Genomic DNA, 23,572 nt, shown 5'->3' on the forward strand with positions numbered 1-23,572 from the left:
TACGTATCTATACAAAGCAGGATATTCTAAAGGAAGTGAAAGACAAGACACAGTAAAGTTCCAACTCAATATTTTAACTCAGTAGATTGAAATTTGAGTTTCTGCTATTTTCTCTAACCTTTCCTCTCTATCTCTTAATATGAAGCAATGTTGTCCCCTTTTCTAGAGAGGAGTTCTAAAGCACCTACTTAGAACAAGCTTAGCAAAAACAAAGGGACAGCGGTTCAATCCCCCAGCACCACATGCCAGCCAGCCTCGCCCCCTGGTGGGCTGAGCTGGCCACACACACACACATAAATAAATAAAAAATTAAAAAAAAAAAAGAACTCAATTCTTAATAGCTTACCTTCAGCCTTTAAAAATGACTTATATTTTAAAAATATTTCTTAAAACTCCCCAAATCAATCTCCCCACAATCAATTTGTTTCAGGTGATGGAAGCCAATAACAAAAAGCTACTTTTTCTAAAACTTTAAGCATGGAATCAGTACTTCATCAATGCTCTAGGTATGTTATCTGTTGGACAGGTAGGGACATAATTAAGACTCAGACTTTGGCAATGTCTAGGGACAGTCTGGTAATGATAGGGAGTACAAGCATCGAGTGGCTACCAACCAGCCATGCAATTAATCAATCTATAGTGTATAGAACACCCCACCCAAAGAATTATCCAGACCAAAATGTCCACAGTGCCAAGGTTGAAAAATGCTAACCTAACAAAAGCCATACTAGTATTTTTGTGAAAATGAAACTTTGGAGGTATTTGCTACAAAGATTATGTTTTCTCTGTGGTAGCCAAAAGTTTGTATTTTTAAGCAATAAAGCTGAGCTCAAAAATCTTAGAGAAATTTTTTGGGGGGAGGTTGTGCTAGGGATGGAATCCTACACCATACCCTTGCTAGGCACGTGCTCTGTCTCTGAAATACAACTCCAGCCTTATCAAATAAATTTAATAGTAAAAGTATTTAATTGCTTCTTGATTTTCTAATCAAAATAATGTTATAGCTGGTAAAATAAGTTTTCCCCAAAGTCTCACATCAGCCACAGTTCTAAAAAGTGACCACAGTTTTTCCCAGTTTTATAGCCTACCCTTCAATTTCCTTTTTTTTTGGTACCAGAGATCGAACTTGGGACCTTTTGCTTGCCAGGCAGATGTTTGTGCCACTGAGCTATCTCCCAAGCCCCTATCATTAATTTCTTGGGGGAGAAATACCTGGCCTCAAGGAAGTCCAACTACAGTTCCATTTCAGGCCTGGTTTCGTCTTAACGTAAGATGGGGTAGAAACAATGGTAGACACACTTTGTGGAACTGCTGCAAAATCAGTGGTTCTGAGAGTTTATCACAGTCCCTAGAACGAAAACAGCTATTTTAATTATTATTACCTCTTTTTTTCTTTCTTCTAGAGTCAGAAAGTTTTGATACCATTTCTCATGCTGTTGAACTTCATCCTGCGTTCTTCCTGGAAGGTGTTCCAGAACTTCTCTCATGAATGCAGGTTTCCCTTTATGTTTGTTCCTCACCTTTACAAAGTTCTGATGGTCATAATTATCCCAGCCCCCTTGCCGTCCTCCCGTTTGCTGAAGGAAGTTTTCAAAATCTACCACTGCTTCTGGAAGAGTATTTGGTGTCATTTTGTCTACAGAAACTTTGCTTGATATTGCTCTGAAAGCTTTCTCTGTTTCTGAATTACTCAAAGCCCATGTGTCAATTTTTCTTGATATGGCATTCAATTCATTATTTGTTGTTTTCTCTTCTTTAATGAGCTCATCGTATCTAAAATTTTTAAAAAAGTTTAAAAAGGTATCAGCCAATCCATACTAACCCTTCATTTTCTTTCAAATTAAATTACTCCTGATTCATTTTCTTCAGTTGATATTATTAATATTTATGAATCAGAGATTAAGAGGTTCCTTCCAACATTAAAATAATCTTTAAAATTCTTATTTGGAATTTCATAGTATCTAAATATGAATTAAAATGTATGTTAAACATTAAAAAACATATAAGCCCTAAGGCAAAAATAATTGTAATATTGCTTTCACGTAAGATTCATACACATAATAAAATATTTGTATAAAATGACCTAGTGGTAAGTTATAGAGAAATAAAAGTTAATTTTATGTTAAAATAAGTTTAAAACATACATCAATCTTTGTTCTTCTTTAAAAGTGTTAATCGCATTTTCAATTTCTTCCATCATTTCTCTGAGCTTCTCGACAACTGTTAAAAAAAAAACATACATATATACATACATACATACATACATACATACATATAACGTCATATGTCAGTGTGGCTAAGTTCAAATTTAAGAAAAATACATAGAATTTAAAAATATTTCTTAGCATCAGGAATTAAGATTAACTGTGCTCAAAACTGTTACTTTTTTCCTTGAGGTACTATGGGTTGAATCCAGGATCTTGGTGCTGAGCTATACCCCTTTCCCTCCTTATTTTGAGGCAGATCATGTTAAACTACCAACATGCCCAAGCTGGGCTCAAATTTTTATCCTCCTGCCTCAGCCTCCCAGAGTACTGGGATATCAGGCATGCACCACCAACTGGGTCAAATTACAAGTTTTTATAACTGCAAGTTTTATGATCAGACTTAAGTATCCATTATCATTAAATATTATAAGTACTATTTTTACAGGAATTATTTTGTACTAAACATACTATTATTTGAATTGGAATTTTTATTTAACAAGATGTGGTTAAATATAAATAAACTTCGCATTTTCTTTTTCTGTAGCTACATGTTATTTCATTGTTTAAACCTATCCTAATTCATTTAATCACTTCTCCAGTGATAAAACTTTAAATATGCAAAATGTTATAGTAAAAATTCATCATATACACTTTAGCATGCTCAAAGGAGTATTTTTAGAGAGTAACTGGTAAACTTGAAATGTTAAATAAAAAAATCTACCATATGCTAGATACTATCACGTTGCATTTTGAAAACTCCACCAACTCTCACATTTTCCCCACAGTGATCCTTCTCATGTACTTTCAACCATTTCCAAAATGAGATGTAAAAATTTATCAACTTTAAGTTGATATTTTTGTGATCATTAATAAGCCTGAGCATTTTTCATGTGTTTTATATTTCTTTTGCTATACTTTGGCACCTTACAATCTTTCCTCTTTTTCTATTAGGTCATTTTATGTTAGATATTCTGATTTATGGGCTATATGTCTATATTTTTAATTACATATATAAATATAGTTAACATTTTTCTACTTTGTCTTTCAACTTTGCTTATGGGTTTAATTACTTTTAAGTAATCAATATGTTCCTTTTTTGTCATATTTTCTGATCTTATCCATCCTATAAAACATAGTACTATTATAAAAATATTAACCTATATTATTTTCTAGTATTTCTATGGCTTCATTTAATTAGTATATTTGCATTTACATTTCTAGTGCTTCCTATGTTATAAGCACTATGCAAATGCTTTCATGTACTGTTTGATTTCAGCTCTCTGACAGGCTTGTTATGTAAGTGCTACGATCTCCATTTTATTTTATTTATTTAATTTTTCTTTTGCAGAACCAGGGATTGAACTTAGGCCCCTGTGCTTGCCAGGGAAGCGCTTATTCTACCGAGCCATCTCCCCAGCCCCATAATCTCCATTTTAAAGTCAAAGTTCCAAGAGATCAAGACATACAGTGGTACCCTGGTTTACAAAATTAGTTCATTTTATAATTTTGGGGAAGATGGCTATAGTTGTAGCTGTGTTTGTCACTCAATGCTAGGTTTGCAAATGGAAGTGAAATTTTGCTAAAAGGTTTAGTTTCTGAACCAAATTGTTTGAAAACTGAAGCATTCATGAACCAATGCATTACTGTAATTTGCTTAAAATGATAATTAATAGGTGAGCGATTAAGGGTTTGAGCCAACATCTGTTTAAGTCCATATATATTGAGTACTTTATTCCTTTGAATTTTCAGGAACAAATTCTGCATAAGCAAGGAAGCAAAGATACAGTTTTGGGGGCCAGGGAGATGGCTCAGTAGACTAAGTGCTTGCCCAGCAAGCGCAAGGGTCTGAGTTTAATCCCCAGTTCCGCAAAGACAAAAAAAGATACAGTTTTGTCTGTCTCTAAAAATTGGCATTTGCCCCAATATGTGCAACTGAAACTTGCCTTATGTAATTGAAATGTCTGAAAAGTAATTATTTAAAATATCAAATGATAGGAAAAGCATTGGACTATAACATCAGTCTTTTTTCCTCCTTACTTAGCTAAATCGGAACCTTTCCATTAGTAGTCTCCATCTGAAAAATGACCCTAATTATCTGTTCTGTTTACCTTATAGTTTTTAAGGATTTTAGAACTTTTAAAGATAAAAAACAAAAAAGCACATAAATATCTGGTACTATAGTTCTCCAATATATCCTTATTTATCTCTAGTCAACAGAGTTGAGCTCCATTAATGCCAAGTAGAAAAAGACATGTCTCATACTGGGAAAGTATAAATTATTCTAATGAGCAACATAAAACACTAATATTTACAACAAAGACTCTAATTTTTCTTTCTTTCTTTTTTTTTTTTTTTTTTTTTTTTTTCCGTAACCAGGGATTGAACTCAGGCCCTTGAGCTTGCCAGGCAAGGGCTTCTTCTACTGAGCCATCTCCCTGGCCCCAAAAGACTCTAATATTAAATTTACTTACAATCAGGTGTAGGCTTCACATCTTTCAATTGAAGCTGAAGTTTCTTTACATTGTTATGTATTTTGGCTAATTGTTGCTGGATTTTTGCTCCTATAAGGAAGAAGTATACACTTTAATTTTGTGGCAAATAATATAGCTATAATTAAGTTCTATATTGAAAGACCGATCATAATCACCCAGTAAAAGATAATCAACAACAATTAAAGACAAAAAAGGAATAATGAAAGAAAAAGTGGTTAGTTATGTCAAAAACAATTGAATATTCTTACTCTAAATAAAGCATCTTTCATTTCAAGATTGGAAAGCACAATGGATTAAGCCTTACTGCAAATTTGTGGCAAGCAGTTTGCTTTTTCTCTGTGGCTACTGAGTTACTTTGGATTTCGTGTTCAAATACTGCAGCTTATTTATTTTATATTTTGTTCTTTAAAATTTCTCCTTAATTTGTTGTAGTGTATGGAAATAAAATTTTATCTTTATTGTGGGAATATCAAGACTGTCTAAACAGCATTAATTCTATGAATACTGACAAACTTCCCATTTTATCTAAACACACCCTCCAAGACACAGTGGGTGATATCTATTGGTGTCAGCAATATGGCCCTGAGGTTTCTCAGGTACCGCTCAGTGGTATCTGTCCCACGAGTGGCAAACCTCAACAAAAGGGCCAACCTGAAGTAAAACGTTAAGACCAGAATAAAAGCCTGAAAAATTGATGAAAATTTCAGACATTTTCAGATAGTTTTTCTCAATAGCAAAAAAGACTAGATTCTTCTCTCTTTTTTTTTTTCCTGGCATAACTTCACCTTAATACTTAAATCAGTAGGTTTACTCTAAAAATACTCATATTCACATACATTCCTATAATAGTTGTATTCTTTTATTACCATTGAGTACCTTATGCATCCTCATATTTTTTGATTTTTAATTTTTTCAAATAGTCCTTAAAGATTTTTGTTTCAGTGATGCTTTGGGGTCCAACCCAAGGAAGGGTCTCATACATGTTAAGGCAAGAGCTCGACCACTGAGCTATGCTCAAATGAAATTTTGTTCACTGCTAGAACTTTAGGGCAACAAATTTGTCTAGAAAAGTTATAAAATTAGAAAGTGTGTTTTTTGTTGTTTTACTTTTGCCATAGCTTCATAAGCTACAGCAGTATCAATAAAGGAAAAAACAGTCTTATTTTATGTATTTATGTGAAATTAAACTTCTCTTCTCTGGAAAAAAGAAGTAGTAAAAAGAGTAATAGCCAAACCACGGAAGCATAAGAAAATATAAATTCAGACTAAAACTGGGACACAACATTTGATGTTAGAAACAGATATTCACTACTTCTGAACTGAAAGGAAAGGAAAGCTTTTGTATCTTTATATTAGATAACGCAGTCTTCTTAAATGAAAACCAGCCTCCCAGTCGTGTGCAAAATAACTGAGAGTTATTAACAAATAGGAGATCAAGGGGTCTAGTTTATAAATCAGAGCAGAGAGAACTATAAATGTGGTACTTATGTTAGCCCTGGTCATCATTCCAACAGAAGAGTGAGAATGCTTTGTCATACGACAAGAGATTACTTTTTAAAAATAATGTAATCTTATATCCTGAAAGAAAAAATTAAGAATTTCTTTTGGTTGGCAGTATAAGAGTACCATAAGCAAACTAATCTTTACATATAAATCAACATGTTACAAAGTTTAGTTAATTGATAACCATTATTTTTCCTATAAACAATACTAACAAGCTTCTTTCCTTCCTTCCTTCCTTTGTATTTTAGGACAGGGTCCACGTGGTCTCACTACATAGATCAGACTCATAGTGATTCTCCTGTTTTCAGCCTGCCAAGCACTGGGATTACAGCGTGAGTCACCACACCCAGTCTCAGTGGCTGGTTCAGCATGCCCCAGGGGCAGGGTCCTTACGGCATGCTAGGGGTAGAACCCAGGCCACTGTGCTCTGCCTAAGCATGCACTTTAATCCACTGAGCTATTTGATCGGCCCTGAACAAGCTTTTTTCTTACAAAGACTTTGCAACACATAAAATTTGGTATTCTTTTTGTTGTCTTTTTTTTGAGACAGGGTCTCACTGCGTTGCCCAGGCTGGCCTCAGATTCCAGCAATCCTCCTGCCTCAGTCTCCTGAGTGCTGGGATTATAGGCATGTAATCCCTGGGCATCAGAATCTAGTGTTTTTAAAGGACTAGCACAGCTCTGCTGAGGTAGGAATTGCTGAATTTCAGAAACCAGCTGAGGAAACTTGGATTTAAACAATTATATGTTATGATCACTTCACATAGCCATTTTGTATACATTCTGAGTCTACTGATGCTTAAACTCCAGAAATCAGTCAAACGTATCAGGCTGATGAGCTAAGATTAGATGCTCAGGAAACAGTTTGCTTCTCTATTAAGAAATCTGAATAGAATTTACTGATTTGTCAACCAAAGAACCTCAAGCTCTCTGTCTTTCATATTCAATTGGAATAAGTAGAAAGGAATTCAGTTGGAATGACTAAACAGTGACCTGAAAGAAAAAAACACAAATTTTGTTCCAAAAAGACAAATTTATTACCTACTAAAATATCTTGCTAGAGAATATAGCACAGCTAATGCACAAAGACAAAGACAGGGCAAAACTACAATTGTGTATCACTCAGCACTTTTTAGTTCATGAAATCAACTTACTTTCCATTTTCCTGCTGTTAATCAATTTATTTTCCAATTCTTCCAGCATACTGTGCTCAACTCTTAAGTCATGTTTTTGGTTGTAGAAATGACTGTGTTTATCTTTTTCTATAATAATAACTCTTTAGGAAAAAAAAATGGTATAAATATTTTTAGTTACTTAAAATATAAAGGAATTCATAAAAATCAGTACTAAATATTCATATTACTTCATTTAAAGAGAAAAAATATAATTATTTAGATTAAGAGGCTATAGACAAAAATATTAGTCAACATAATAGGAAAGAGTTAAACTCACCTAAAATCAAATGCAATTTCAACTATTAAATTATAAAATGTTAATTTAAGAAAATGTACTGATTTTCTTCTTTTAAAACTACACAAGCTTTTGAGTATGCATCCAATGCAGTCATCCTGTGGTTTGAAAAGAGCAGCTATTGCTGATGACTGCTTTCAAAAGAACATAAGGTTACTTTGTAACCTTAGCAGAGATGTTAACCTACCCTGTTGTGATGTTCTTCATTACTAACAGGGATAAAAACAGCTCTCCATTACCTGGCAGGGCATAGTTAACATCAAAGGAGATAATGTATGTGAGGGACCTTTGTACTGAGGAAATGCAAATTATTAACACTATTATTTGAGGTACTGGGGATTGAATCCAGGGCCTTTGTGCTGACCCAGGCCCCAACTGACTTTCTATTTTTATTTTTGGAGACAGTATTGTTAAGTTGCTAAATTGCCCAAACTGAGCCTGAACTTGCAGTTCTTCTGTCTCAGTACTGATATTACTATGTTGCCTACATTTAATTCAATGCTTCTTTTATCTTACAGTTGTTTCTTAGATTCAGACCATTTACACGTAACGAGTTCTAGCTGTAGTTTGATCCTTCTGTGAAACAAACCAAAAAATATACTAATAATATTTTTCTTTTTTGGTTTGGGTAACCAAATTAATGTTCTTAACGACTGTTTTATTTTTCCATTGGGCAGAAATTAATATGAATATTTCTCCCCAGTCTTGGGTTTAATCAGTGGCTGAGTGTCTCTGCCCACAGACCTAATTTCACAGAACCTGAGCTATAACTCTCTAGGGTAGTTTCCTAGTATTTTTAGCTTGTATAGAGAAAAAAATTTAACTTATTTTTTTTCCTCTAGGCTTACTAAAGGAAATAGATGAGTGTTCCAGACCCTACAGACTGATGGGTTTATTTCTCAGCTCAAACTAAGTTGAAGAAGTTTGTGTGGTTTGAAAGGTGGCAAGAGATGTACTGCTGGGGCCAGGGAGATGGCTCAGTAGGATAAGCACTTGACTGGCAAACGCAAGGATCTGAGTTCAATCCCCGGTTCCGCCAAGAAAAAAAAAGGAGAGAGAGAGATACTGCCAACTGTAGCATACTGAAGGTGGCCACTGAAATCTTGTGTGAAGGACCAGAAAGCCCAGGTAGACACTGGATGGTGGTGGGAATATTATAATCAAATAGAAATGTCTGTCATGGGTAAAGAATATGCCATGACAATAATTTATATGTTGCTACTCCTGGACTAGGAATATTGAACTTTATAGACATTCAAAATATACTAATAGAGAAAAACTGTGCAATATAGTCTCACTCATTATAGGAGAAACCCAAATTCAAATTATACACTGTATACCTTACAAGAATTGGCAAAAACAAAAAAAAATACAAATTTAAATAAAATTATATGTAATATATTCATAATATATTCTGTTGAAACTGTGAAAAAAGGAACACTTTCATGTATTGTGGGTGGAATTGCAAATTACTTATAAAAGGCAATTCAGCAAATTGATTGCCTTTGGCAATTCACACACCTTTGACCCACCACAGTCTTCTAGAAATTTATCCTGAAGGTACATTCACGTATGTGCAAAACAATGGGAACTTATGTAGACATTGCAATTAACTGCAGCATTGTTTGTTAAAAAAAAAAAAAGGACTGAATACAACCTAAATGTCCCATCATTATGGAAAAGGTTAAATAAAATCATACTACAATGGAATGTACAATGTACTAGTACTATGTTTTGTATACTGATCATAAAGGGTCCAAGATAACATTCTTTTTAACAATAAAATGTTTATATCAAAATGTCAGGCATACCCCCAAAAATCAAGAAATCCCATTCATATAGTCTCATACTTTTTCCTTTTATCATTTTCTTGTTTTGTTTGCTTAAACATCTACCTCTTTGCTTAAATACTTCACAAAAACTTTTGCAAAGTTTTTTGTCTTACTTTGCTTAGATATTTTAAAGTAATTCTCTACCACTTTGTGTTTGATTTCCTTATAAACACAAAATATCTGTGAAAGAATACAAAAGAAACTACTACTGTTGGTTATTTGAGATAAAGCGAAACTATGTGCCTGAGGGGGGTGAAACTGAGACTGTCCATTTTATTTTTAGTAATATAAATGTATTATCTACTCTCAAAACAGAATGATATTACAAACTGTTTTATCTGAACATTTAATGAGGATTGATAAAAACACTCTTTCAGTGAGTTTTTCTAAAGCCTAATCTGTATGATAAAACACAATGAGTTGCTTTATAAATGGATCTTAACTACTTATTGCAGAGAAACGTAAACCAGAATCCCCAACCTAAAGCCCAATTCTATCTAGAGCAATGCACTTTGTAAATAAAAAAATAAATCAAATAATGTATTCCAAATTCTGTATATTAAAAACATAAACATTACCAAATTTCAGGTATAAGACATACTATTATTAACTGTAGTCACTATGCTTGCTGTACTTCAGGACTCTAGACCTTATCTGTCTCATAACTTGTACCCTTTACCAGTATTTCCCCATTTTTCTCACTCTTAACCCACCCTGATGATCAATCTTTTCATTTGTCTTTTAAGTTCAACTTTTTTAGATTTCACATATAATATAATGAAAATGTTTGGCTAAGAGCATACAACACTTTGTTCGCATCACACACACACATGCACACACATGGCAACTATGTGAGGTGATGGACATGTTAGCTTAATGGTAGCAATCTTTTCATATAAGTACATCAAAATATTACTTTGTATACCCTAATTATAATTTTTATTTGTCAATCATACTTCAATAAAGTTTGAGCAAAAAGATACATGCAGTAAGAATTTAATCTCTAAAATCTACAACATGGCAAAACTTATCAAAATTCAAACAGTATAATTTTTTCACTGGTAGAACTTCTAAAGAGAACTGCCATTCTGTTCCAAAATCCATTACTCACAGTGGCCTCCTTTTCTCAAGTTCTTTGGTAAATTCACAGGGTATAAATTCACAATATTTTTATAAAAGTCTCAACAATAGGGTACAGAGTGGGTCTTCTAAGTTCTAATCATTGTCATTTTTCATGATATTTATTGTCATGATGCTGCTGACAACAATGTTTTTTGTTTTGTTTTGTTTTGTTTTTTTCGGAACCGGGGATTGAACTCAGGTCCTTGCGCTTGCCAGGGAAGCACTTACTCCAATGAGCTATCTCTCGGGCTGCTGACAACAATGAACAGTCAATAAATACTGCTGATTGCTTACAGAAAATATTCATATACTATACACTACAGTTTTAAGATAAATGTAAACTTCTCAGTTATTCTCATCATAATGTATAAACTGGATCTGAGAGGAGTAGAGACCAAAGGAGGAAGACCAATTAAAAGTCCACTAAAGAAAGAAAACCTCAATAGTACACCAAAGTTCTCACCAAAGTTATTTACTCCTTTCCTTAGTGAGATCATATCCACATACTCAAAGAAGCTTCACTGAAGGAAAACACTGATTTGAACAACTGTGACTTTCAGAGTGGCTCAAGCTGGTCTGTAAAATTAAACATTCCTGATCATATAACTTCTGGAAAGTACTTATTCTCTATAATCCTTAACATCCTCATTTTTAAAATATGCAAAATAGTGATATAAATATATATCACTTATAAAACATTTCCATACATATATTAAAGATCCCAAAAGACATTTTACTCAAAAATATCTTAGTACTAAACTATAGCTGTAACTATAGCTTGAGATTAAAAAAAACTAAAGAAATAGCTATTTTGTTTTCCTTGAACTACACTGATTAAAAGTGGTAAAACCAGTAAAACTGAAACTTAAAATTAACTTCATATTAAATAGTCTTATTATCATTTACCCATGTCACACTTCCTACATTTCTTCAGTTTTGTCTTGTTCCATACAGGCTGATGACTAGAACTTCCTAACAATGTGGGACTGGGTGAAGTAGAATTAAATTTAAGTTGTCCATTATAAAACTTACACTTACTGATTTTTAAATTTTTCTGCTGTGCGTATGAATTCTGCTTTCTTTGTTCGATTAACTTTCTGCTTCCAGTTTTGAAGATGAAAAGGATAAATTCCACCCGATGTACTAAAGCAGCCATCACTCTGCATAAAGAACAAAAATATCAATAATCAAAGTGGTGTAAGATAAATGTAGCATTTTTTTTAAGAGACAAAATATCAATAGTGGAGTTTCTTGGGCCAAATGAAAAGAAATACATTTTGTGTAAGAAGGAATTTCTATCTTAACACACTAAATTCAGAAGGAAATGTGTGTCTAGGGATTATGTCCAAAAAACCACATAATTTATTGATCAGTTATTTATCATAAGTGGCAGTGGTGGCGAACCTATGGCATGTATTATTCTGTTTTTGAGACAAAAGATGTTAATGTATGAGTTGGTTTCTTCCAAACTAAAATCTCAGTCCATATTTAGCCTTAATTGTAGTATTGGCACTTTGCAATAAATAAGCGCAAAGGTTTCAGGTTGCAGTTTGGCACTTGGTCCTAAAAGGTTCATCACTGATATGGGCTGAATGCTATGACCTCACAGGTACATCATTAGACACTAGAAAAACAACAATGATCCATACTAGTATGGCCCATCTAAAAAGTCTACTGAGGAAAAGATTTTTAAAGATCAAAGAAAAAGCAATAAAACTAAATATGCCATGTGCTATTAAGAAAAATAGTGCTCAGACAGAAAATAGGAGGATCAGGTTTGTTTCACCAGTTAGAATAGTCACAGGGTGACATTTAAGAAAAAGTAGAACCAGACATGCTAGAAACAGCAGGGAAAGATGTTCCAGGCCCTGGTATAAGCTGTGCAACATTCCAAGGGCAGGAAAGACCAGCTAATTCAAGCAGGGAACAGTCAGTTGTATAAGATTAACAAAGCTGTGTAGAATGTAACAGTAGGCAGGTATGTGTCAGAAACACAGACTTTTCAAGTCACTTAGTAGATCTGATTGAAGCGATTTGAGTAGAGCAATGCCATAGAAACCTTATTTCTTCAAGAAAATCTGGGTACATTTGAGAATCAATTGGTATGAGGTATAGGGATGGGAGATGCAGATTTGGAAGTATGAGGGTCAGAGCGTAAGCTGGTATGGCATTACAGGCAAAGAATGAGAATACAGAATACCTGGGGGCTATAAATTTAAAAAGAATATTAAATATAATTTGTAAGTATAATCAAGAATGATTCCTTAACAGCAGGTTTTGAGAAATGAATTAAAAGAAAAATAAAGCTTCATATTTCTAAGAGCAAGAATAAAGAATTTAGGAAATTTTTAAAATTGGGATATAATTTACATACTATACATAGTTACTTGCTTAAAGTATATAATCCGATTTTTCATTATAGTCACAAAACAGTTCAAGCATCATCACTAACCAGTTCCAGAATATTTTCATTATGCCAAGGAAAAAACCCTACTCATAAGTAACCATTCCTTATCCCCCTTTCTCCCAACTCCTGGAAACCATGTATCTATTTTTTAACTCTATGACTTTATTCTGGATAAATGGACTTCTTTTACTTCATGTAACGCTTTGAAGACTTACCCATGTTGTACCATGGATTTGTATTTTATTCTTTTTTATGGCTGCATAACATTGCATTGTATTGATATTTTGTTTATCCACTCACCAGTCAGCAGCTGATGGATACAACAGGTTATATCTACCATTTCCACAATGTAAACATTGCTATTATGAACATCTCTGTACATGTTTTAATGTGAATACATGTTTTCAGTTATTTTGGGGGTATATGTATCTAGCAGTAGAATTTCTGGCTCATAGGGTAACTATTTTACTTTCCTGCTAAAAAAAAAAAAAAACAGATCACACTTTCATTAACTTGGGCACATTCTTCAAATATTCTGAAAATTAGTCCCTTCTCAAACATGATAGCAGATGGTTTCCCCTGTTCTGAGTTTTTTCACATCCTAATTAATGCCTTTGAAGCACAAATTTGTAACTTTCTGAGAAACTGCCACTTTTTTCTAGTGGTTGCACCATTTTACAGTCCCATTAGCATCATATGAGATGTCCACTCCTTCATCGACATCTGTTATTGTCTTTTTATTATTATTACAGCTATCTTAATGGCTGTGAAATGATATCTCACAATGGTTCTGATTAGTCCATAATGACTAATGATGCTGAAGATCCTTTCATGTGCTTATTCATCACCTTTTTTGAGGAATGTCTACTGAAATCCTTTCTCATTTTATTTTTGGGAGGAAATATGTTTATTTTAAATATTTTACCAACAGTAACATCAGAACAGCTGGTTCAAGCCATATAAACACTGCCCAGTGCTCAATTCTGTACCATCTCAGTGAGCTTCTACATAAGTGGAAAGGTCCAGGTTAGTTTTCCACTGCCCTCTGGAAGCAAGGAAGCTATTAATGGAAAGCCACTGTAACTTAGTTTCACTGCCAGTTACATTTTTATGCTAAAATAACTTTGGTCTTCAGAGCTGATTTTCTAGTCCTTCAACCTGAACTTTTTCATTACACTACCCAATTGCCAAGTCTGTAGTGTTTCAGCACCTCATTGAAACTCTCAGAGTTAAATGTAACCCTGGATCTGGGAAGATTCCAAAAATGTATTATCTCATAAAAGCAGGGGCCATCAAACTGCTGCTGATATGCCTCCTGGGTTCCCTGGGGCTCACTGTGATTTTAGCCTTAAGAGACTCAGCATACTTTCTCCACTGAAGACCCCAAAGATGGCATAACCCAGTATGTACCCAACGATAAAAGTTGATAGCCATTTCTGCTACAGAAGTTGCCATCTAGCTCAGTGGTAGTGAACCTATGACACATGTGTTATTGTGCTTTTATTTTAAAACAAAAGCTGTTGGGGCCTGGCCCTAGCTCAGTCCTTTAAGTGGCTGCTTCCACAAAGCTGGCAGCCTCAGGTTGCTGGAGTTCGAACCTCACAACTCTCCTGCTGGTCAAAAGTGCCCTGAAGGCATTCGAGGAACAACAACAACAAAAAAAGCTGTTAATATAGGTGGTTTTGGGGTTTTTTTTCTAAACTATTTGGGTTTAACTGCAGTGTTGGTACTTTGTGATAAAAAAGTGGATTTTGGGTGTCAGTTTGGCCCTCAAGTCTCTAGAAGGTTTGCTGTCCCAGACCTAGGCCAGCAGACCTGGCTGTCTAGGCATAGCACTGTGTGCCAACTGCAAGTGTGTGTATGTGGGGGGAGTGTTAAGGGGGGAGTTGCTGTTAGAGGCTCAGGTGCTGCAGCTGAGCTGCTCTGCTACCCTTAGTGCAGTTTTCATCTGATGGGCCTAAATGATTAGAGGAATCAGGCATGAAGAGCTGTTCAGCTTCCATGAGGCATCATAAGTGCATAGTGGATTAGTGTCTTGAAATTTGAAAATGCTTTTACTCTGGAAGCTACTGCCTTTCTCCATTAAAAAAAAATGGGTTGTCTTTTTTATTGTTGAGTTGTAATAGTTACTTCAGTCTGTAGTGTTTCAGTAGGGAAACCCTAGTAGACACTTGTAGTATCATGAGACTGTCATCAGAAAAATTATCTCAGGAAAACATTTGTTGGTTTCATTGTCTGTCAACAAAAATGTTAATCACATGACTAATATGTCAAATTCAGTGTTTGGTTATAAAATTCATATGTATAATGGGGAGGTTGTAGTAGTAACAAAGATGTATAACATATATACTCCTTAAAAATAGCACAACATATGGGCCAGAGAGAGAACTCAGTGGCATAAGCACTTGCCTGCTAAGTGCAAGGTCCTGAGTTCAATCTCTGGTACAAAAAAAAAAAAAAAAAAAAAAAAAAAAATTACAACATAGTACACAGTGACCTTTTAAGGTCAAACACACCTGAGCAAATTTACATTACTGCTATGATTCTCTGCTAGGAAACTGCCTTGCTTACTGAAGTGGTAAAACAGTATGTAAAGTGGGGTTTCCTAACCTCACTCTTAATGACACTCTGGAGCAGATAGCTGTAGTAGGCTGTACTCTGATAGATGTTATCTGTACCTCAACACTCCCTTTCTTTCTTTCTTTCAATGTATTTGATACAGGGTCTCACTATGCAGCTCATACTCATAGTAATCCTCTTGTCTTCAGCCTCCCCAGCGCTGGTATTATAGGCTTGTGCCACCACACCCAGTCTAACACTCCTTTTCTTTTGCGCCAACTGAAAACATCTACAGACACGGCTAAATGTCTTCTGAGGACTAATTCAATGTTTGAAGCAGCTTCACAGGTGATTCTGATATAACCCTTGGGAAGGCAACTGTAGTAGTGATCAAAATATGTTCAATGACAGTAAGAGGCAGCTTGTAAATGAAAATCAGGAGGTTAAGTGTAGCTATAAGAATTTAGAGTACAAATAACGTTGAACTAGAATAAGCCAGAAAGTTTTCATGCAGAAGGCTATGATTAGACCAATGGGGTCATACATTAAGTACGTACTTCAAAATGTGTATTATGTATTTTTATGTATTTTATATTTTCTCCTGATACACTTAGAACCAGAGTTAAAATAATAAAGAGAATTATAAAGGATGTGTGAGAAAGTTGTCTGAGATGGAGTTTCCTGATTTGCACACTAATAAAGACATTGTATTCCTTTATAGCAGCGGTGGCAAAACTAGTGGGCAGGCAAAGGCTTCTCTATTGGCAGGCGAGCCGACAGCATCACACCAGTACATCCCCCCAGCAGCACAACACACACAAGGGCCGGCCACATGGACCCTCAGATAGGTGTAGCAGGGTCGTCACAGATAACCTGAGTGCTGCAGGTGTTGCTCTCAAACTAACAAAGTATTGTATGAGCCAAGGTTAACAAATTATGCCTACAACAGCAAAGATCACGGGCTACGGAGATGGCTCAGTGGAATAAGCGCTTCCCTGGGAAGCGCTAAGGGCCTGAGTTCAATCCCTGGTTCTGCAAAAAAAAAAAAAAGTCATTGAGAATGACAAACAGAAATAAAAAATTACTTAGATAAGTTTTAAAAAAAGCAAAGATCTCATTAATTGTGCAAAAAGCATGCCAAATGCAAACTTTTACCTTTCAACAAAACATTTAATCATTGAAAGCTATTATTGTATCTTTTAAGACAAAAGATGTTAATGTATGAGTTTTTTCTAAATTAAAGCCTCTGTATTTGGGTTTAACTGCAGTTTTGGAACTTTGCAATAAATAAGTGGGTTTTGGATTGTAGTTTGGGCACTCAGTCTCTAAGTCTGCCATCACTGTTTCAGAGGTTGGAAAAGGCGGAGCCTGTCCTCAGGTCACAGTGCTTTCTTCGGGTCTGGACTGACCCCCAAGCAGGTACTATGTCTTAGGTCCTACAATACAGGGTTAATTCTTGCTGCTGGGAGCACAGCAGTGACTAAAGCTTCCCAAAATTCCTGCGCTCATGGAGCTTACATTCTCTTGGAGGAAAGGCAAGACTAAAAAAGTAGGAATACAATATGTAATATATCATGTGGTAATTGCTACAGAGAAAAACAAAATTAGAAAAAGAGGGCTGGGTGTGGGGGATAAGAGGGTTTAGTTTTGAAACAAGAGCAAGTCTTACTGATACGTGCTCGTTGCAGCCGAAGTGTGTTACTCCAATCTTAGAAACACTTTTGCCTCTGACCATCCCTTTATTTCATTCCTTTTCTTTCCCCAGCACCAGTAAAATAAAACAGCTACCACCAACTAGGACTGCGCCGGGGCTCGCCGCTCGCGAAGACGCTCGCCACTGGCAAGGTTTAGAGAGAAGCCTACAGTTGAGATAACCATGGTCCCATCACACGGCCGGAAGCAGCAGATCCAGGGCTCCACCAGATTCTTCCTCTCGACTCTAAAGCACGCGGAGGCAGCTCTGCAAAGGCCGTTAGCCACGCAGGCTAACAAAGCGCGGCGCCGGGCTGCGCCGGGCCCCACAGGTTCAGCGCAGCGCCGGCCGGCAACACCTGTTCCGCCCGTCCTCCCGCGCCCAGCGCCCGCGCCGCGGCTCCGGCCTCCCACGGTTACCTGTGGCGGCGCCGGCGCTGCTCCCGCGCCGCTTCCCGCGGCCGCGCCCGGCCCTGCCGCCGCCCCGGACGCTGCTGTGGTCGCTGCCGCCACCACGACCGTCGTCAAGGCAGCCATGTTTCCTCACAGTGGCTCAGGGCTCGGAGACCAAGCGGGTCCGGGGGTCCGCGCCAGAAGAACGGCCGCGAGCCTCCGCTAAGCGCTCATGCTGAGCGGGGCTCGCAGGGTGCCTGACAAGACACAGACGAGAGGCGAGGTCGGGCCGCGGGGCGGAGCCGGTACAGGGTGGGGCAGCAGAAGGGCGGGGCTATGCGGGGCGGGGCGGAGCCGCGGTGCAAGGCGGGGCGGCAGGTGGGTGGGACCATGCGGGGCGGGGCCGGGCGGAGAAGCGGTGTAAGTGGGGGTGGCAGAAGGGCGGGGTCGGGCGGGGCCTCGGTGCAGGGTGGGGCGGCAGAAGGGCGGGGCTAGTCGGGGCGGGGCCGGGCGGAGCCGCGGTGTAGGGTGGGGAGGCAGAAGGGCGGGGCCATGCGGGGGCGGCAAGTGGGTGGGGCCATGCGGGGCGGGGCCGGGTGGAGCCGCGGTGTAGGTGGGGGGTGGCAGAAGGGCGGGGTCGGGCGGGGCCTCGGCGCAGGGTGGGGCCGGGCACATCTTCCTGCTCCTTGGCGAATCTGTTTATCTGGTTTGTCCGCGCAACCCAACTTAAACCAGCAAAACTCAGTTTTACATTGTCATCTTTAAATTTTATTCATGTCATATATATGTACATATTTTTCATTTAATAGTACGGCTTTCTTATTTTTTACACTACGTGCTGGTGCGATGGCATCTAAATAGAATTATCAACAGGCTCTAATAATAAATTACATTTTACAATTTCAGAGGGAATAATAAGCATGCCTCTTAGAAGCAGATATCAGAGGCAGGAATGCCATAATTGCATTCCTAGGATTTGATGAATGAGAAGAGAGCTTCCAAAGAATTTCTCTGTTGAGAAATTGAAATTAAATCCCATTTATTCCTCATAAATAGCCTAGTGATACGGATAAAACTGTCATCTCCATTTTAAGGATAAAAGTAAGCAAGAGGGTCACAGCCGGGTGCTAGGATACAAACCTGGGCAGACTGACTCCAGACAATCCACATAGAAACATTAAACAGACAAGTGGGTACATGTTTTTGGATCTCAAAGGAGAGACTGAAGATTGAATTTGGCCTTCGTGTCCCTGCAGAACGTATGTAAAATAAGATTAAATCAGATTACCCAGGCAGGATGTAAACAATATAGAAAAGTGTTTCATGGAGAGAATGATCAACAGTGTGGTCCACTTCCCAGAGGCTGAGTGAGCAAAGAAAACAAAAAGGATGGTTGGATTTGGCAATAAGGAGCACAGGCTACCTGAAGAGAGGAAGGTCTATGGGGGCTGAGAACTAGAGCCTGGCTGAGTGGGTGAAAGAGATGATGGAGGAAAGAAGGTGGAAGTGTTGTGTTCCAACAACTATTTGATAGATTTGAGGGTACAGGTGATGAGAGAGAAGAAATGCTAACTGGAGAAAGATGTGTGACCAGAAAGGGTCTCTGGGGGTCTAATACAGAATGCTTGTATGCTGCAGGGTGCAACCTAGAGGAGAATAGATATTTGATGCTGCAGAAAAGAGAGGCAACCAAGCCCTTCTGAGGGCAATATTGTGTCTAGCACGCAAGGGGAAGGTTTGGTCTTTGATAGGGGCATGGCCATGGACTCTTCCTAATGGGGGTGGGAAGAGAGTCTTGCACATAGGGATTGCAGCACAAAGGGGTTGATAATACAAACCAAAGACCTGGCTTTCTCCAAATCTCCAGTGTGAGCGTGGAAGAAGTAAGTTACTTAGGTGTATTAAGAAGATAAAATTCTGGGGGCTGGGAAGATGGCTCAGTAGAATAAGCACTTGCCTGGCAAGCTCAGTGGCCTGAGTTCAATCCCTGGTTCCACCAAAAAAAAAAAAAAAGGTAAAAATCTGGTGGGCAAGATATCTCAGTGGTCTACAGTGCTTGCTTAGGCAAGCTAAGGACTGTGGTTTGATCCCAGGCACCACCAGCCCCACCAGCACCACCCCCAGGGCAGGCTGAGCAGGTCACAAAAAAAAAAAAAAGATAAAAATCTACTTGATATATTTACTTTTCACTCAAAATAAGGCATGTTGCTATAAGCATTGTCCAAATGCCTCTAATTGTTAGTTCAGAATAAACATGCATCTTTCATGGAAAATAAGTCGACAATTTGAACTGAGTGATTAAAGAAACAATCCTCAAGATGCCCACTGTTTAAGGATTCTTAAACTGATTTATTGAATGGAAAGCTTCAAAAAATAATAAATCTCATAAACAGAAAACAAAGCAGGCTTATATGATAGGCAGGCTAGGCAGCTGCTGTATCCTCACCCCTGGTTCCTCTCAGTGGTCACAGCTAGGAATGTATTTGTTTTATAGTTTTATTTTCTACATTTCTATACCACTTCTAATTTAACATGACATGTTTGTCTTTTTTTTTATATTTTTTTTTTATTTATTACATTTATTTATTGTGTGTGTGTATGGCCAGCTCAGCCCACCAGGGGGCGGGTCTGGCTGGCATGTGGTGCTGGGGATCGAACTGCGGTCCCTGTGCTTTGCCAAGCTTGTTTCAAGTAGGTGCTTTAGACCACTGAGCCATCTCTCCAGCCCCGACATGTTTGTCTTTTCCCAGCTTCTTTTATATTTATATTTGCATTGTAACTGAAAATCTTGGTTTCTGCAAGTATCAATGTACGTACTGGTTTCCTTTGTCTTGCACCAATCAGTAGTTTCAAAGTGCAATTCTAACGTTAACATTAACAATGTCTGTTAAATGAAGTTTAAGATTCTTTGGTAGTTCTTTTTGTCATTAGGATACATCCTGCACAGACTCCAGTCAGAGCACCATGTTCAAAAGTTTTCTGACATTAGCCTTTTATTTACATGGCTATGGAATCAATTTGCTATATGGTTTAGTTCTTCTGGTTATGATTATATTGCACTATTTCAATCCACTATTTCCTATTTTTGTTGTTTTTTAAGGTACTCTAAAATATATATGCTATGTACAACATAGGTAAGCTATGCTTAAAGAAGTTTTGCCTTCAAACACATCTTCTTGTGGGAAGCCGTTAACTGATACCCATTTTATAATAGTGTCAGCCGTTTTAAGTTTCTATTCCCCTGCTGAGTTAAGTTTATGGTCCTTCTCACCTTGCCCATTCCCCGTGAATCATGTGCTATGCCCCAGGGGTTGCACCTTCCCCCGTTGTCTAGATACCTGCTGACCCCTAAAGCTGAGACTTCCTCATTCCATCACCCCCTATATATACCCAGAACCTCCCCTAAATAAACGGGACTTGATCAGAATCCTGTCTTGTTCCCATTCTTTGTGTCTCCTGTCCCTTCTTATCCCCACTCCCCCTCTAGGGTCCTTGTTGACTAACCTGCGGGTCGGGGCATCTTCTCTACCCCATGTCAGCTGATCTTCTACAAGTAACCATTTTCAGTGATTTCTAGCTTTCATATTTCTTTTTGAAAAAAATCCAAATATATATATTGTTATGGTTTGTGTCTAGTTGTCCCCCCAAAGCCTCATGCAGTCATGGGGTGAGGACTTCTAGAGTTTGTGTTAACTCATGATCCACTGGGATTATGTGTGATCCAAGGCTGGGATTATGGGTTTTAGTACTGCTGGGATTACCCATAGGTGGGTAAATACTGGGAAGTACCCATAGGTGTGAGTACTTCCCCTACCCTGGGGCAGGTAATTTGCATTACAATGTAAGGTGGGAAGAGAAGCCAGCGGCTTGAGCTGCTGCTACCCCTCCCTTGCACTCTTGCCCTTTGCCACCGCCATGAAAGGCTGCTCTCTGCTCTGTGCTGCTCTGCGTTGGACCCAGATGAGTATGGACTGAAACCTCCAGTAACTGTGAGCTAAATAAACCTTTCCTTCCTTCATTTTGAGTGTCGGGTATTTGTCCCAGCAAAGAATAAAAAGTAACTAAGACATATATGAATGTATGAATTCTTTTTTTCCTTTTTCTTATGAAACATATAGCATACTGTATCATTTCCCTTAGGCGGCTATAACAAAACACCATAAATTGGTTGGTGAGATAGAACAATAAAATTTATTGTCTTATAGCTTAGATACTCAGATGTCTAAAACCAAGGTGTTAGTAGATTTGGTTGCTTGGAGGACTGGAGGAAAAGTTTGCCTCTGCTAGCCTTTGATGATTGTCAGCAATTGTGGATGTTCCTTGGCTTGTAGGAGTACTCCTGCCGTCTATCTGCAGTTCTGTCTCAAATCTGGGCCATGGAATAGGGATTTGAGTAGAGGGTATAGATTAACTGAGAAGTGATCTCAGGAAGCTAGGTGATGGAGAAGGAAAGTAAAACTGGTCAGGGAGAAACACCCATCAGGCATGCTGTGAGAAACCAGGGTGCAGTCCAGCGAGACCTTCTGAGGGAACTTGCAGAGCAGTCCTCAGAATGGTCACACAAAGGGGTGGAGACGTGGAAAGACATGCCTACAAATCCCAAACCTCACCAGGTAAGGGGTTCTGTGAGGGCAGAACTCACAGGCTGTCCCACACACTGACCAAACAGGCTCCCAGAGAAAGCTGTTAGATCAACACAGGGAGGGGAGTGGCACAGGTGGAGGCTGTCAGTGGGGATAAAGAACTGAGAAATGGGACACCGACAGTATGTTATAAAGGCTGTTCAAAACAAGCAAGAAAAGCAGTCTCCTTTTTAAAAAGCTTTCCTCAGAGTCTTCACTAATGGCTTCTTCTCTTACATCATTAACTACAATCAAGCCACACGGCCACCCAAACTGCAAAGCATCCTGAAAAGTAACTTACATGGCCTGTTTTGAGGATGAGTGGGTTAGTGCTAGCACTACCTGCCACAGCAGCTTGTCTGTTGTAAAATTGCCCTATGTCTTTTTTTGGTCTTTTTCTTTTTTTTTTTTAATTATTTATTTTTATTTATTACATTTATTGTGTGTGTGTGTATGGCCAGCTCAGCCCACCAGGGGGCGGGGCTGGCTGGCATGTGGTGCTGGGGGATTGAACCGCGGTGTCTGTGCTTTGCCAAGCTTGTTCCAAGTAGGTGCTTTAGACCACTGAGCCATCTCTCCAGCCCCTTTTTGGTCTTTTTCTGAAACCTATCTTTCCTCTGGTTAAATCTATTGTTCACTAAAATAGGCAATTTCTTTTCTTATTTGTTTTTGTTAATGTTTAAAAAACCTTTCTTTCTTTCTTTCTTTCTTTCTTTCTTTCTTTGCTACAGGGTCTCCCTACACAGCTCAGAATCATGGTAATCTTCCTGTCTCAGTCTCTCCAACATTGGCATTATAGGTGTGCACCAACATGCCCAGTTTTGGTGGCCAGCATGGTGCACCCGCGGTTCTGGGGCCTGCAGGACTTGTAGTACTGGGAATCCAACTCAGGTCTTTGTGCTTGCCAGGCAGGCTCTTAGACCACTTGAGCTAGCTCCCCAGCCCCAAAATCTTATTTGTTAATAGTAGTTTGTTTTATAACCAATTTTACTCTATGTCAATGTATTCCCTACCAATTCTTATTTTTTTAGTTTCTTGATCTGTCATAGATACTTATTTTCCTAAACAACAAAATTTCCAAGCCCATTTTTTTTTTAGAAAAACAAATCAAAGAAAACAACCATCTGTGTTTGAATCAGTGTTTCAATCATCTGTGTTGCTGATTATTCTTCTGCTGTTCCTCCTTCATATCCTTCAAACCAGCCTTTGGGAAATAAAAATCTTTAGTGTGGATGACAGCTTTATGCCCATATCAGTTAGACCCAATAGCATA

General features: G+C 37.9%; 1 protein-coding gene across 2 annotated transcripts in view; it reads right to left on the minus strand.

Moving 5' to 3' along the window:
* Positions 1-17,927, minus strand: part of Ccdc112 (coiled-coil domain containing 112) — a 23,973-nt gene extending 6,046 nt beyond the window's left edge. Inside the window, exons 1-6 of one of the 2 annotated variants that reach the window (XM_004649031.3) lie at positions 17,705-17,927; positions 11,665-11,786; positions 7,357-7,478; positions 4,679-4,768; positions 2,145-2,220; positions 1,383-1,773 (exon numbers count right to left, since the gene is read on the minus strand). In XM_004649031.3, the coding sequence (XP_004649088.2) occupies positions 1,383-1,773; positions 2,145-2,220; positions 4,679-4,768; positions 7,357-7,478; positions 11,665-11,786; positions 17,705-17,821 (918 nt within the window). In that variant the 5' untranslated portion in view covers positions 17,822-17,927. Of the gene's footprint in view, positions 1-1,382; positions 1,774-2,144; positions 2,221-4,678; positions 4,769-7,356; positions 7,479-11,658; positions 11,787-17,704 lie in introns of those variants that run through there. The other variant, XM_023700574.1, reaches the window with a different exon arrangement.
* Between the last annotated feature and the right edge of the window lie 5,645 nt (positions 17,928-23,572).

Source organism: Octodon degus, unplaced genomic scaffold (genome assembly GCF_000260255.1).
Source record: "Octodon degus isolate 3935 unplaced genomic scaffold, OctDeg1.0 scaffold00124, whole genome shotgun sequence".
In the NCBI taxonomy this organism is placed as follows: Eukaryota; Metazoa; Chordata; class Mammalia; order Rodentia; family Octodontidae; genus Octodon; species Octodon degus.